Source organism: Carassius carassius, chromosome 37 (genome assembly GCF_963082965.1).
Source record: "Carassius carassius chromosome 37, fCarCar2.1, whole genome shotgun sequence".
Taxonomy (NCBI): Eukaryota; Metazoa; Chordata; class Actinopteri; order Cypriniformes; family Cyprinidae; genus Carassius; species Carassius carassius.
The window spans coordinates 20744004-20760737 of NC_081791.1; the positions used below are offsets into that span (position 1 = coordinate 20744004).

General features: G+C 37.0%; 1 protein-coding gene across 2 annotated transcripts; it reads right to left on the reverse strand.

The window, feature by feature from the left end:
* Positions 1–3793: 3793 nt before the first annotated feature.
* LOC132118325 (lebercilin-like) lies at positions 3794–14157 on the reverse strand. Of its 2 annotated transcripts, none has more exons than XM_059528105.1 (7): positions 13789–14157; positions 7342–7883; positions 6944–7081; positions 6727–6823; positions 6247–6380; positions 5436–5676; positions 3794–4704 (listed from the first exon to the last, which is right to left on the reverse strand). In XM_059528105.1, exons 1-7 carry the CDS (start codon positions 14129–14131, stop codon positions 3908–3910), a joined length of 2292 nt encoding a protein of 763 aa, XP_059384088.1. In that variant the 5' UTR covers positions 14132–14157; the 3' UTR covers positions 3794–3907. The 2 variants fall into 2 exon arrangements, with proteins under 2 accessions (XP_059384088.1, XP_059384087.1); XM_059528104.1 differs by having other exon boundaries at positions 5436–5679.
* Positions 14158–16734: the final 2577 nt, after the last annotated feature.

Genomic DNA, 16734 nt, shown 5'->3' on the forward strand with positions numbered 1-16734 from the left:
TCAGACTCTTCCCTCATCTTTGTCCATTGGTCAGTTCGGTCCACACTTAACAGTCATTCCTCAAAGCGATTGGTCTGCGAGGCAAATATGTAAATATGACGCGCTCAGACATTGGTTTGAATTTTGGAAAACTCTTCAGCCGCTCAACCTCATTGGTTACGCGCTCTGTGTATGCAAACGAGTGCGCTTTGTATTGGGTAGGTTTAAAGGTCCGCGTGAGAGGGGGATAAAGCGACGACACACCAATCCAAGCTTGACACCGCACGCTCGGCTGTATGGGAAACGTATGCGCGGCCTCAAAAGAAATGGAAGTGTACACTGAAATAGAAAAAATTGTGTCCATTAATGTGCTAAGTAACTCTGCAACGTATCGACTAACATAATAACACTGACTTGTATTAAAATAACATTTACTTACCTCAGCTGATGCCTCTACTTCAGTATCACTCCTGTTAAATAAGCATGAATGAACTTAAATTTAAAAATCTCACAGAAAAGTCACAGACAAGGCCACAATTCACCCTAAAATCAAAAGAGAAATTTACCTTAAACCTTAAATTGCCTTAATATGACTGTAACACACAAGATCAAAAATGTCCTTATTTAAATAAACATACATTGAAAGTAATACAATAAATACTATCATGTTTTAATAAATAATCATAATTGATGTATGTGGCAAAAATATCTTAATGGCTTTGGTTTATATACAGGCCTAAATGTGCCATTTATTATATCATACTAAAATTAAATGATTCAAGAAAAACATTTAAATATATATATTTGAATTTTGAAGGTATTTTAAGAAATGTTAGTAATATTGTTTTTCAATGCAAAAAAAATAAACAAATAAAAATCAAATCAAATAAAAATTTACTTGGAATATATGCCTTTAATGGCATGTTTTTTCCTCCTATTTTGCCTGTCCTTGTGTTATGACATTAGGCAGGCTAAATCAAAGTTTATCATGGCCAACATTGACCCACAGGCCCCATCTCTGATACATGGCAAAACATCTTTATGAAATATAACAAAGAAATGTGACATTTTCTTGACAGGTATCAGAAGATTCACACTATAAACCTATAATTGTCTCATCATCGATATAACTGAATCACACAACAGTCATGTGATCGAGGTTAAATGCACAGAGCCATTTGCCCACGAGCTCACAACAGCATCCCTCCACAATGGCCACATCTCTGCCACGACCTTACAATGGATCACATTCTATGGTAACTTGACAATGGCTAACATTCTACCATGCTTCACAACACACATGTACCTCTGGAAGCTTACTGCCACTCCCGAGAAGACAATCAGAGGTTTCCTGTAAATGACAGAGGATGTTCACATAGCACACATAAATTTCTAGGTAACACACGTCTATGGATCTGATTCTGGAGATCACTCCATACACAATGTCATGTGCTGCTGACTAATGGTTATTCGTATTCCAGTCTGTATGATGTTGATGACATCTCTCTTTCAAAAGCTTGTGGAAAGACGTGACAAACACACTTTAACCATAAAAACTGTAATTGAATGATCATCAAGAATCACGATTTCAAAATCTACTATACAATACAAAGTCAGATAACAAGCACAAAATCAATCTCAAGCCAGTGTAATATCATAATAGAATTTGCTTTAACAATGAACATATTTAGTGCTACAGTAACATGCTGCAGTGCTTTGGAAAACTAATTGATGGATCACCATTAAAAGCATCAGTCAGTTCGCAGTGAGAATTTTGACAGAACAACAAAACTCATCAGTGAGTACTAGATTATTGCCAGATTTTGTTCGTTAAAAAAAAATTGAGTAATGGTGGCCTTTGGAAAATGAAACATAGTTAAGTATTTGATTCGTGTTTACAGTAGATTTCAAATGTAAATCTAACTTGGCTTTAAGTCCATGTATAAATTGTGACATCCCTCATTAAAAAGTCACAATAAGCAACATCAACCACATGATTTCTAGAATTTCACAATAGATGTCTTAGTACTTGAGAAACCCTGAAATGCTTTAATACCAAATTACTACAGTTTGTATAAAGCAAAACATATACTAATTACACGAAAAAATGTAAAACAACCACCAAATTCTCAGAGATAACCCCGCATTTATAAAAATTGAAAACTCATCATGTGAAAGCAGGTAAACAAAGACACTGTATTAGCTGAGAATTCAAGTTCAAGTCAAATTACTTCCAAGTTTTCTGGTTACTAAATGGTTAATGTAAAAAGGATCATACCGTGCACATTAACAAAAACATATACATTGGCCCCCCAAAAATTATGTGTACATGTACCACACATAGAATCACTGTATTAAGTAAAATATCAAACCAAGAGTCATTTAACAGCACAAGTTCAATTTAGAAAAATAAGCTTTATAAATGTTAAATAGTACAACAAAATCTCAAATTGGGACCAGTTTGTTCAATTTGAGAAAATGCCACTTGGTTAGATATTTTGATATTTTCGGGTTTCCTGTATAAATAGAATTTGGGTATTTGTCTCACGGTTTCATCTGTAAACTACAAACTCTACATTTAACATTTATCTAAAATGAGACAAGGGGAGAGAGACTTGTGTGGGAGAAGACGCAGGCCAGGCCTGAGTCAGCCGAGCAGCAGCGTAGCTCTCAGAGAGGGCAAAGCTCTGTCACACTCATATCAGTATTGAAAGTGCAGAGCATAAACCGAATCTTACACAAGACTATCAGCTAATGCATATCACTCTCTAGCTCGAATGATCACGTTCTTGTAAATTGTTCAGGAAATCCAAATGCAACATTAACTTTAAATTCCTTCCATGCGGTATGCAAGGGAGTTTCTCAACCGTAAAAACAAAACACAGAGGAAAAGTCCAAAATGACCTGGTCTCCCCCACCGCTCAAGGGCACAATGTACAGTTTTATAGTCTTTAAATATCACTTACTCAGCATGAAAGTGTTTTATGAATTATTTTTATTAAACAAAATACCAGATTTTTTTCCCTCACAATTTTCTAAATGTTTAGCCACCAAAACAAAAATATGATCAGCAAGGTCACTATGTGTCAGATTTTTGACAAAAAAATAAGTACCTAAATGCCTTCAAGCATCTCTGATAAACTTCATAATTTTCCACTGAGGTATAAGTTGTTTAGACGACGTGCAAGTCACAACTGATGTTTTCCTTCTTTGACTGGTCGTACATTCTTGATATGAATCACTCTTTTTTTTTTTTTTTTTTTATTACATCAGCAAGGGTTAGATTATCATTCTTACAGTTTGACCATTTACTAAACTGTGGTTCCTTAAAAGTTTCTTGCCTACAGGTGACCTTTTTTACATTAAGGGCCATACAGTTGTTGTTTTAAAAAAAACTACTGTAAAGTATATCCATTTGTAGGAATCACCCTTTCAGATGCAAAATTTATAGGAGGGGAGTATTTAAATATATCACACAGTGTGATACTTCAAGGTTTGCGGTAGTCGGTTTACCACTATCTGCCACCAATTAGCCCATTTTGCATTTGACATGGCAGCCATAGTTGTTAACTGCCGCAGCTCTTGGTAGATTACTTTGGTCATTATGGATCTAGATGCATCTGTGTTCTTTCTTTAATTTGCGCATTGTCAGTAGATCATCCACAGAATTGTCCAGTCCCTTCCGTGCTTTTACAGCCTTAAATGTGCACCGAATGTTAATATTGGACCCTGTGCAAACCTAACCATGAAAAAAGTATCACTGAAAAAGTATTTTTCTGTGAATTTGCCGGAAGTGTTAGAAAAGAGAGGCATATTAGCAAACTAAACATTGTTTAATCAGCTATTATTTCATAAGGGAGCTCAGAACAATCTTTCCTTGTGTTTTCAAAAAACAGATTCTTTCTTGTTGGCTATAAAAGCTCCTTATTCAGAGTGTGACTTCTTCTATGTCATCATCAAATGACGTAATGGCCCTGACCGCAGGTCGGCTCTCAGAGACATGCAGAGCGCTCCTATTGTTGGGGAGGGAACTGATGTTTAGTTCATTCGGTGTGTCTGTGTCCCTCCTGCGTCCACCCACTGGTCCTGATGTCAACTGGCTTGTTAGAGGGGGGCTTAGGATCTCCATCCTGCTGGATGGATCAGAAAGAGGTGGTGTGGCAGAGGCACCAAAAAGTTGCTGCATGAGGTTGGACTTCCTTTCTTTGACTAGGCTCCCCAGATCCAGCCCTTCATCTAGGTGTCGAGGTGGCTGGTTTGCATTGCGTGCACCTAAACCAACACGGGGGGCAGATTTACCAAAAGAAGGGGCGTAGCTGCCAAAAGCAAGATCAAGATCCTCACTTGGTCCATGTGTTTGGAGACCACCCACTCTTCTCCCACTCGCCAATGTGTTTGTGTTCTCTTCTGGTTCTGTGGATTTGAAAATACCGTTGTGGTTGCGTTGTTCAGACAACCGTGGAGGAGAGCGGACACTTCCCGTGTCATCGGAAAAGAAGTCAGAGTCCTGACCTTGAGTCTGCATTTCGATCTCACGCATCTTATCCAGTAGCTGCTCTTTGCGCTGACATTCCTCTTCTGCACTCTCTTGACTGATGGCCTGGATCTCCAGATTTCTTGCTTTAAGTTGTTCCTCTTCCAGTTCACGCCGCTTCCTGCTCTCTTCCTCCTTTTGAGATATAGACAGGCCAATCCTCTTCCAATCTTCTTCCTTTCTGTCCAGGCCTATTTAAAAGAAACCAAATTACTGTAGATACAAACATGCATATCAACAAATCCACTACTGTTCAGAAGTTTGGGGTCAGTACCAGTAATATTTTTATTCAGCAAGGATGCATTGAATAATGTCAGTAAAGGCATTTACATTGTTACAAAAAAATATTTTTTACATTTTATTTTTGCAATTTCTATTCATCAAAGAATCCTGGAAAAAATTTATAATATTTCAACATATTCAACATGAACAATATTAAGAATTGTTTCTTGAGCACCAAATTAGCATGTTATAATGATTTCTGTAGGATCATGAGGCAATGAAGACTGGAGTAATGGCTACGGCTTTAAACCCACAGGAATTAATTGTATTTCTATATAAATTTACATATTCTATATTTTAAAATAAAAAAGTAGTTATTTAAAAATGTTAAATAATATTTTACAATATGACTGTTTTAACTGTCTTTTGATTAAATATATGCAGTTTTGGTGAGAATAAGAAACTTTTGAACTGGTGTGTACATTAAATATTTGTCAAACATCCATCCTATACATCTGTACATGATTGAAAAATTTAGTTATTTCAGCTTCTTTTTTTAGTTCTACTATTTAAACTATATTTTAGCTAACAGTATTTAAACTACACAAATTGTTATGTTAATTATATCATTTATTTGTGTATGTCCATTTGTTTTTAACTTAGACAGCAGGATGGCATCTTTGACCAGTTACTTTCCTACCTCTGTTTCCCTTTGAATTCTTCTGATTTGCGCTCTGCTGTTGATCTAGTCTTTGCCTCTCCTGGTCTTTCAGCAGCTCCATTTCTCTATTTCTGTCACGCATTGCCTTTTCTTCTCTCTCCTTCTCCCTTGTCCGTACCATCTCAGATTCCATGTCTCTTTCTTTCTCCCTTTCCCTCCAAAACTCTTGAATCTTCCATTCTTTTGCTTCTCTTGATCTCTGCTCCCTGCCTTGCTGGTCCTGCTGATAGAGTATTGAAGAAAATGAATGACAAACGAAGGACTGGAAAAGAGTAAAACAAAGTTCATAATTTCCACAAAGTTTGCTCAATGAAATACTATTTTAGTCTGCACCGAATCCTGATGATGTCTAAATTTGGCAGGTCACAATCAATTAAAAGACACAAGAACCAACTACATTTGGCATCACTGATGCAACATACTTGAAAATATATCAAAAGCAGCTGTTGCAGAGAATATGGTCTACTATAAATTGTTCATTAATAATAGTGATAAATGAAAATGTATTACTTTACCCAGTATCTGAGTGTGATGTACTTTCATTCTCACTATTCAAAATCGATTGAAATCTCCTAAATGGAGTGCCATTTGTGAGCTGCTGTCGAAGACAACAAGCAGCTCACTAGATTTTTAAACAAAGCTAAATACAGTCATGACATCACAAACTGAAGCTAATCACAATTTTAATGAACAACAGTTCTCTTATGTTTAATAAATAAATAAGATTCAGAAAATGAAACACAAAAAGACATGTAAGTTATAAGACCTCTACTGAGCAGATTATACATGCCTTCAGAGAGAGGTAATCATCAGTCCGGTCGTCAGGTGGGAGTTCGTTGGTAACAGCTGGAGGTGGTGATGGGAAGTCCAGTGAGGATGTCCTGTCCTCTGTCTGTACTGCCTTAGTGCTGGTTGTATTGGAGACTTCAATACATGAACAAACAAACATGTGGCAAAATGCATAGGTTAAAGTCACACAGATATACATAATGTAATACTCCATCCTTTAGTGCCCCAACAATATCTCTTCAAACACTTGATTTGTTTGAATGAAGATTGTTATATAAATGTCAAAGTGATATATCTAATCCATAAAACCACTGTAATTACAGATGGAGTCACTAGTGAATCTCACGAGAATATAATCACCATAGTAAGATGTTTGTTGTGGAGTCATTACCTGTTTGCTAATAATAATTATGAACCTAATGTTAAGAAGGCCCTGGGAGGAAGGTGAATAGTACAGCTTTGTAATGGGACTTAGATCTACCTTTTCGCTTGCTGCCATTCTCAGCTTCTTTTCTGGAAGAAGCTTTCAGCATCCTGTTAGCATATATATTCCGAGAATCCAGCTCCTTTTCTTTTTCCTGATATAAGATGCAAAAAAGTAATTAATCTATGACATGATGTATTGGTGATTAAATGAATCAAAATCTAATTAAAATCTGCATGTGATTTGTGGGTGTTTTATGTAAAGAATTTGGTACCTTTAGTTTAGTGCAAAGCCTCTCCACTTCCTCCTGTAGTGCTTTAACTTCCTGTTGTGCATCATGAGTTCTCTTCCTCTCATTAGCTAGCTGCCTCTGAAAGCTCCCACTACTCAGCTCTGTGTTCTTCTCCAATTCCTGATGACGCATTACATACATTACACACACACACAGAGTAATGAAAAAAACACATATTGATTAATATGAGAATGATAAAAATAAACATATAAAGAAAATAAGAAGGTTTGCACAAAAAGGATATCCCTTATATCTTATGGAAAGACATTATCTTAAGGTGCACACAAAAATTTTACAGTTTGCCCTGGGACAGTGGGCCTTCCTTATTGTTGAACCCTGTACTGTCTGATTGACGGTCTCTCTTTTTTTTTTTTTTTTACCTTCACTCTGCGTTCACTTTCTTGCAATTTGCCTTGAGTGTATGTTAGTTTTCGTGAGAGTTCCTCCCTTTCTCCAAGATTCTGGTCATCTGCAAGTTGCTGCAGTTTCTGCAGCTGGCTGCGACAGCGCTGGAGTTGGGCGTCCGTTTCCCTGAGGCTGCGCTCAGCTGTGCGCTGGTTCTCTTGACTGCGTCTCAGCCTCTCACGCAGTACATGAGTCTCATTGTTGTGACGAGACAACAGCTGCGAGATCTCGCTCTCTGTGTCATTGTAGCGATGCAGAGCTTTCTCTTGCCGCAGCTGCATCTGTCGCAATAAACGGTTCTCACGCTGCAACTCATCTGCATGCAGCCTCAGCTCAGACAATGCATTCTTCAATTCGTTGATCTTTAGCAGACGGGCAGACAGCATGCGTTTGGTGACCGGGTCCACTTCTTTAGATGGAGCATCTTTACTCAAAGTTTGGGATCGGATGTCTCCTGACCGCTGCTTAGGGTGATGGGAGTGGGGTGGGAAACGGCGTGACACACCTTTACGTACACCTGAAAAGAACAACCAATGTAAATACATATAAGTAATTAAATAAAGCCACAAAAAATTATAATAATAAATCAATAAAAAATATATGTGCAGTTACAACCACATATAGGACTGCAATATATAGACGGTTTCAATGGCCACAACATAAACAAACGTTACTGTGCATGCACGCTTTTGTGGACCTAACTTAACTTCCAGTAGACTTCCAAATAGAATCAATAACAACAGCCAAGTCCCTCTAGAGTAGATATTTTTTGATAACAAACAAAATATGTTTTCCGCGTGGATCAGGCGGACTTAATGAAAATGCAAATTCATTCTTTGACAGCAGGAGATGTTTTAAAACATAGACATAAAGCGCGAGAAATAGAGGTTTCCCCAGTAACAGCTGTAAACAAAGCAGAGCTGGTACGCTCACACGCTGCTTTATCAGGCATATAACATGCAAGTCTTCCTTCAGAAATACAGCGATATAAAAAAACACCTGTGCCTCGTTTTGATATTTAAACATATAAATGTAAGGAATTATTATTATTAAACGTGCAGTAACGTTGCGTAACGTTACTCATGTTTATTCAGCGAAGCCTTTTTGAAAATCGATCAGTTTTAAAATTGTGGCGAGTCTCCGAAAATATATAAATGTATGGGAAACACATCCCACATCACAACCACCTGAGCCCAACTTCAGTCTACTCATCACCTTGACTTTTACTGCGTTTGTAGAAGGCACTGCAGCCAGACCGATATACACAACACAGACCGGAAGTTAACTTAGGTCCAGGCGCGTGCGCCCGATGAAACTGTCTATATATGACTTCTTTTAAAGACACAAAAAAAAATCTTTTGAAAGTTTTTGCAGTCCTATATGTGGTTGTAACTGCACATATGTGGTTGTAACTGCACATATTTTTTTATCGAATCCACTGTGAGACACCAATGTGTCCCTGAGCAAGACACTTAACCCCTAGTTGCTCCAGAGGCATGCGACCTCTGACATATATAGCAATTGTAAGTCGCTTTGGATAAAACCGTCAGCTAAATGAATAAATGTAAATGATATATATTATAATTCTATATATATATATATATATATATATATATATATATATGTATATATATATATGTATTAGGGCTGAGCAAGTTAACACATTATTATAGCGTTAACGCATTAATTTATTAACGCGGACAATTATTTTATCGCGCAATAACGAAGTTTTTTATTATTATGAAAGTCTGTTGCTCACTGGCTCTGAATACACATACAGACAAGTCATTGGTCACAGGAGGGGATGCTCCCGATCAAATTATTTAGGCTAAGCATCAATATTCACATACCACTAGGGCTGTAGCTATCGAATATTTTAGCAATCGAGTATTCTACCAAAAATTCCATCGATTAATCGGATAAAATTTGTTTTTGCTTAATTAAAGTGCAATATTAATTAAGCAAGAGAAAATGGAGACTCCTGGGTCTCTTAAAATGAACCTTTTTTAGAATTTTTTTTTTTTTTTTTAAATGCATAGAATGCAATGCATACATCAAAAATAAACTCAAATTTAATTATTACCCATTGTTTCTCTGTCTGTACTTGTACTGTGAACAATGACAATAAAGTTGACAGATGACTTAAGTGCATTTAAGTGCCATTCTGGGGTTTTAAATAAAGCATTTTCTGAGATGCACATTAAACAATTAACACATAAAACATTAATTTAATTTCTCTTTTAATTATTGAAAATTAAGCAAACTTAACTTTTTGGTACTAAACTGCAAGAGCTAAACTAAACCGGACTTTTATTTTGACGGGTTGACGTACCTTTACAGTTCTGTGTATGTGATGTGATGCTAGTTTTACTAAAATCAAACGGTCAAATGCTCATGAAGTGACTGTCAGAGCAGTTCTGGAGATGTTGTTCATGTGTTCACGTCCTTATTTAGTGAGACAGCAGACGCTGAAATTACCGCGAGCGTCACGCGCGCTTCAGTGTGTTTAATGAATGAAGACGCGCTTCTGCTCCATTCATTAACAGAGACACGCAGAACATGCAGTTTTCATATTTAAATGTTCCGGCTTAATATTTACAGATATTAGTCCATATCGTGATTTGATGTAAGTGCAATGAACTATGTTTGATTAATTCATTCAAAATTTGGCAAATTCAATGCCATCCCGCGTTAAACTGTAAATTCCGTTTTTATGACTAGATTCCGCGATTCCCTCCGCCTTTTCGCGGAAATCATAGGGCCCTAGTTGTGGTATGTCAGCTCTATCTTGCAATGGACACACGCCACAACATTCTCTTTACGTCGTGTAGACTACAGGATCAATGAGCAGCATAGAGCGCCCTCTCGCGGCTGGAGACGGTAATGTTTTCTATTGGTTCATTTCTCTTGGTTCATTTCTCTCAGTTCATGTCAAATTAATTTTGATAAATAAGTCGCACCTTACTATAAGTCGCAGGACCAGCCAAACTATGGAAAAAAAGTGCGACTTATAGTCCGGAAAAATACGGTATATATAACTGAACCGCGCTCTGGCCCACCTCTTCCAATGAGCCAGGGACTGCTAAATGGAGCGATCACACTAGTCAAACGAACCAGGCTTTGAGGGTCAAACGCACTCTGGCACGGTTAAGATTGTCTAGTGTGAGCACAACCTAATTATTCTCCCGCATCCCGCACACACGAGTCTCTACCCGCCCATCAAGTGTTGTCCTGCACCGAACTCTGCTGCGATGGGTCCCGTGATCATGCAGGTCTCTAATAGGAAGGGGCCTGTTATAATATAATGATCGAGGCTCTGAGAATAACTTGTTTTTCTATAACAAACTATAAAATATTTTCTATAAAAACATTAATGCCCTGGCAGTGACAAATGGCTTGTTTTATATTTAATTTAATTATAAGTTGTGATTTAGGCTACAATAAATATTTTAACTGCTACTATCTAAAATGAACACTGCTGTAAAAAGCACCTTATTTTGTTTAAACTGTTTGCACACCAAATGTTATTAAACTTTTGTTAATATAGCAGTAGGTCAATACACTACTTTTGAATGCATTTATTAGTTTTGTGCATAATGCTATTAATCGCAGACAATAATGCAAAAGACAAAAAATTATCGCTGCCCACCACTAATAAATAAATAAATATATATATATATATATATATATATATATATATATATATATATATATAAACATAAACGTTTGTGTTATTTATTTTTGTAACGGCAAAGCTAAAATTCCAGCCTTTAGTTTCACATGGTCTTTCAGAAATCAATCAAATATTTATTTTGTGCTCAAGAGATATTTTGTGGAAACAAAAATTGCATCTTTTTCAGGATTATTTGATTAATAGAAATTTCAAAAGAACATTATTTATTTGTAACAATGTGAAAGTCTTTATAGTCACTTTTGATCAATTGAATCCAACCTTGCTGAACAAAAGTATTAATTAAAAAAAAAACATTATAGTTTTCCATTTACATGACACAACGCTAAATGTCTCTTCTGCAATCTGCTGGTCATTACTGGTACTGCAGAACACAAACGTTATGCTTTTGTCAACTTAAAGGTTGATATCCATAATATATTTTAATTCAAATAACAAAACAAAAATAAATAATTAAATAAAAAATATAGATGTGAAATTACATTTTGCACAAAGAAACTGAAACCTATTTTTAGGATCATTAGGATGTGTTGCATCGATGCATTATTGTTTTGACAATTAAGCACATCTACATTTAAATGTAAAACTATATATATTTTATTTTTAAAATCTGTTATTTTTGAAACATTATGGTATTAAAATCGTTTTGTAAATGTATATTTATGTATATGTATATATCATAAATATATCATATATTTTTAGTGACAAGTACACATTTCCATTGCCAACACTTAGTGTCAGATATCTTAAAGGGATAGTTCACCCAAAAATGAAAATTCTATCATCGTTTACTCACCCTCAAGTTGTTCCAAACCTGTATGAGTTTCTTTGTTCTGTTGAACACAAAGGAAGATATTTGGAAGAATGACAGAATCAAACAGATCTCGGTCCCCATTGACTTCCATAGTAGGAAAAAACATATACTATGGTAGTCAATGGGGACCGAGATCTGTTTGGTTACAAACATTCTTCCAAATATCTTCCTTTGTGTTCAGCAGAACAAAGAAACTCATACAGGTTTGGAACAACTTGAGGGTGAGTAAACGATGATAGAATTTAAAGACATAGCTATTGCTACATTGCTATGCCATTGCTACACTTTCTATTCTATGACTGCTCCACAGACTTCTTGTTGCAAATTTTGCTCACACACACACACACACACACACACACAAACCTGGACCTGGAGATGGACACACACACTCAAACTCACAAACTTACTGACACACTCAAACACAGGCTCACAAACTCAAACATTCAAAAAGACACACACACACACTCACACACAGACTCAGACACACACAGGCTCACACACACACCAAACTGGACCTGGAGGTGGACACACACAGACTCTGACAGACACACACAAATCTGGAGATTGAGGTGGACAAAAACCAACACACACCAACCTGAACCTGGAGATAATAATAATATAATGTCTAGTCTGGTGGCTGTGATATATATAAACCTACCAACGTCCGTTGCCATGATTTTTGGAATGACTGATCGCGAGAGGAAAAAAATGACATTTTAGTCGCATAACATCGGTTAATGGAAACGGCGTCATTTCACAATAGTTGTTTATCGATATTTAGAAAAAAAAACACTAAAGTTTTGCACGAATCTGTAATGGAAACGCGACAGCGCTTAACATAGACTAACTTCTCAGAGTTATGCTGAGCAACAGTGTTCATTACTAACCATTCAACTCCGGATTGATTCTGGAATCTTCGCTGGGGGAATAAGCATTAAGCACCGGCAACAATCTGTAACTAACGCATGCTCATGTTTTGATTCAGATCGTGTTCGAAGAGGAGGGGCTAGTCGTGCGTGCCTCCGTTGTCAGTTTGTGAGAGGTAGGGAGCAAGCAGCGCGCAGCTCTACAATAAAATACAATTGTACCCATATTAAATAGTTTTAAAATCTGAATCAATCCGTGGCGGTCAGCGTTGATATTGTGGCGGGCCGCCACAAATTAATGAATGTATGGGAAACCCTGGCTTTATATTGTTCAAGCAAAATATAATTATTTATTTTAGTTTTTGGAGTCAAATGTGATCTGGCCATGTCCTTCATAGGTTTCCTGAGATATATACACCAAGGACTCATTTATATGATTGCACAACGGAGTATCTTTTGAGTGAGAAAATTACACTGCCGCCCATCCCTCAGATAATGGGTTGAATCACAGCAATCAAAGAGTCTCAAGAAACATGATTGGTCACAAATAAATAAATAAATAAATAAATTGGCCATGCCCAAACACCACAGGATTTGGTTACTGATGGCCTTGAACATCATGTTAATTACATTATACCTGTAAATGGTAGGTAACCTCACTAATTTCATGTGCTTATGAAAATTTATACAAATTATTTGACCTTCTGAATTGCAGATGAATTTGTTCCATTATGATGTGTGAAAAGGAGAAGTAAACAAGATATTACATAAATATGGTACAGTGCTGAGTCATATGTACTCACGTATGTTCAAATTGTGATGATCATGTTAAGGAGTTCACATGAAAAGTGTACTTACAAATGTACTTATTAGATTAGTGACCTAGATATCTTACAGAATCTTAAATATTTATTCATCGTTTACATCATGAAGTTTTTTTGTTTCAAATTCCTTAAAAGTCCTGTTTATTTATAGGTTTGTGCTAAATGTTTCTACATAGATTTTAAATTTCAATATGATTTGTATGTTTACATATAACGCGTGCGCATACCTGCTCGATGTAAGGGGCTGCTGGACACTCTCCTAAACCTCCCTCTTCTTTGTGGAGACGGAGAGGCTGACGGAGAGAGAGACCGATCTGAGTGTGAGATGTTTTCATAATCATCCGAGTAGAAAGAGGGACTGCTACGCTCTCCATCCGAACATCGATCCCGGTCTGGGTCTCCGGCCGGCTTTCGCATTCTGGTTCGTGCATGGTCCTCAACCAAGCTTTCGTTGTCTTTCCGGTATTTTTCCTGTTTTCCAGATCGAAAAGGAGATTCCGAGATCTTCCCGTCACTATGATGAGACAATCGGCTGTGCTCTGATTCCTGATTATCCCCATGCAAGTCCATGTCCCTCCCTGCAATACAGTTCACAATGATCGAGACAGATCAGACTGAGACTGGACTGAATATGTGCTTCACTCACAATTAATAAGTAGCAGACACACATCCAAACACACAAATCAGAAAAGGCATGATTGCTATGACACGGCATGTATGCAAATTAGATTGTGTGAGAGCCTTCAGCGAATCGTGACATAAAACCAGACACTAAACACTCAAGCTGTCTGAGAGGCTTCATCAACTCTGCATCAAGCCACTGTCATGTTTGTTGCTCATTAACAACTGTGATGTGTTATTAATTCTCATCTAGCAATGTGGCGTGGGATACAGTGTCCAGCCACTACAACAATGTATTCAGCCATAAAATTATGTACATTACTACAATTTAGTCACAAAGTTTTTTAGTCCTGCTCTTTCTGTCCCTGAACCTGCTGAATCCTGATATCCTCTCTGGTCACCGTCACCATGGAGATTGAGTCTGCCCTTTAACTGGCCAATAATATCATTCATTCCTTAATGGCCTTCATGCTAAACACAATAATTACTCCCTGACCTTTCACCTCCCTCTTTTTTTGGTAAAATGTTTATTAAGTCACCCATTATGAAGAGCCATAAATCAACATCTTTGCAAAAAGAAACAAATTATTTAACGTTAGGATCAAAAATTTTAAGTTAATATTCAAATATCGTAAATTAAGGAAATTGAGTTATATGAGGCCTTCACCAAATAAATATCAGCTTTATTTGCTTCTTGCAGGTACAGACCATTTCAAATATACCACTACTCCTAATAACAATAAACAAGTTATAATCAATTAGAGTTGCATTCATGTCAGTTTGGTTGATATTCCTATAAAAATTGACTAAATGCTGAGTGAATAGGAGCCTAAAGTGATGATATAAAAATATATATGCTATATTCCTAAATATATAAAATAATATTGTGATGAACTTACAATAATGGAGTTATTATAGTTGCTGTTGACAAATATCATAACAAAAGAGATTTTCAAAGGCAGAATTGCAAGTCATAATTAAACAATATAACAGTAGTTCCAGCTACAGGTGTCCTAAAAAAGCGGTCAACGTGTCTTCGTTTAAAACAAAACAAGGCTGTATCTTAATATGTGTGTGTATTATTAAGCTGCTGCTAGTGTTTCTTGTTTACAACCTGATCGTTCGTACTTTGTGTTGATAAAAAAAGTGACAAAAGCAATAGTAAACGCTGTACGTGCACTGCTACAACAACTAACAAATAATTTTAAAAGTAACGTTACTTACCAATTATCTTGCCTTTCTAAATATCCATATCTATACAGTCAGTTTCTTCATAATGTGGCTCGGTTAACAGCTCGTAAACTCGCTAGCCAGCTACATGAGCTAGCTGGGATTATATCGTGCAACTACGACAACACACAACACGCTCTGCTGTAGAGACGACGCCAAAGATTAGCAAAACCGTATTCGTTTCGGTAAACAGAGGGCGAAAGCGGTTGTTTTGGTCGCCTGTCCTTTAAATTGACAGCTCCTGAGGTCGATTATAGAGGCGATTGCAGCTTTTGAAAAGGAATATGTGCTTTACTGAAGGAGTTGGTGAAATCTCTGAATCCGCGCCTCGCCTTCTGCTACCGGAGACATAGTGACGCTTCGCCATGGCAACGTGCGCGTCCCCGTCCGTCACTTGTTGAGCACGGCTGATGTTACATCGATCGACAGACAGGCGACAGGCGTCGGTGATGCTTTAAAGGAGCAAAAACCCGTCAGAAAGATATTTTAAAAGCGAGTTTCGAGCCTGATTGGTGTTATGTTATAAGATAAAAGTTAAAATATCTATTTTCAATAGATATTGAAAATAGAAGTCGTGGCCTGGGAAGTCGTGGCCTGGTGGTTAGAGAATCGGACTCCCAATCGAAGGGTTGTGGGTTCGAGTCCAGGGCCGGCAGGAATTGTGGGTGGGGGGAGTGCATGTACAGTTCTCTCACCACCCTCAATACCACGACTTAGGTGCCCTTGAGCAAGGCACCGAACCCCCAACTGCTCCCCGGGCGCCGCAGCATAAAAAAATGGCTGCCCACTGCTCCGGGTGTGTGTTCACAGTGTGTGTGTGTGTGTGTGTTCACTGCTCTGTGTGTGTGCACTTCGGATGGGTTAAATGCAGAGCACAGATTCTGAGTATGGGTCACCATACTTGGCCGAATGTCACTTCACTTCAATAGAAACAATGATAAATTAAAATTATAAATATCTTAATAAAATCAAAATAATGAAATGCCATTGAGTTCCATTGATTTAAAACATTTTAGATTTAAAATATATTTTTGCCTTCACAGTAAGAACAAACATGCAAATGACCAAATAAATACCATGCAAATATAATAATAATAATAATAATAATAATAATAAATTAATAAATAGAGCTTGGAAAATTAGCAAAATGAAGCAACACAAGTGGCTTGTTGATTTAAAATATTTTTATTTAAATTAATTTAAATATACATACATACATATATATATATATATATATGTGTGTGTGTGTGTGTGTGTGTGTGTGTCTGTGTGTGTTTGTGTGTGTGTGTGTGTGTGTGTGTGTGTGTATAAAGACACAAGAC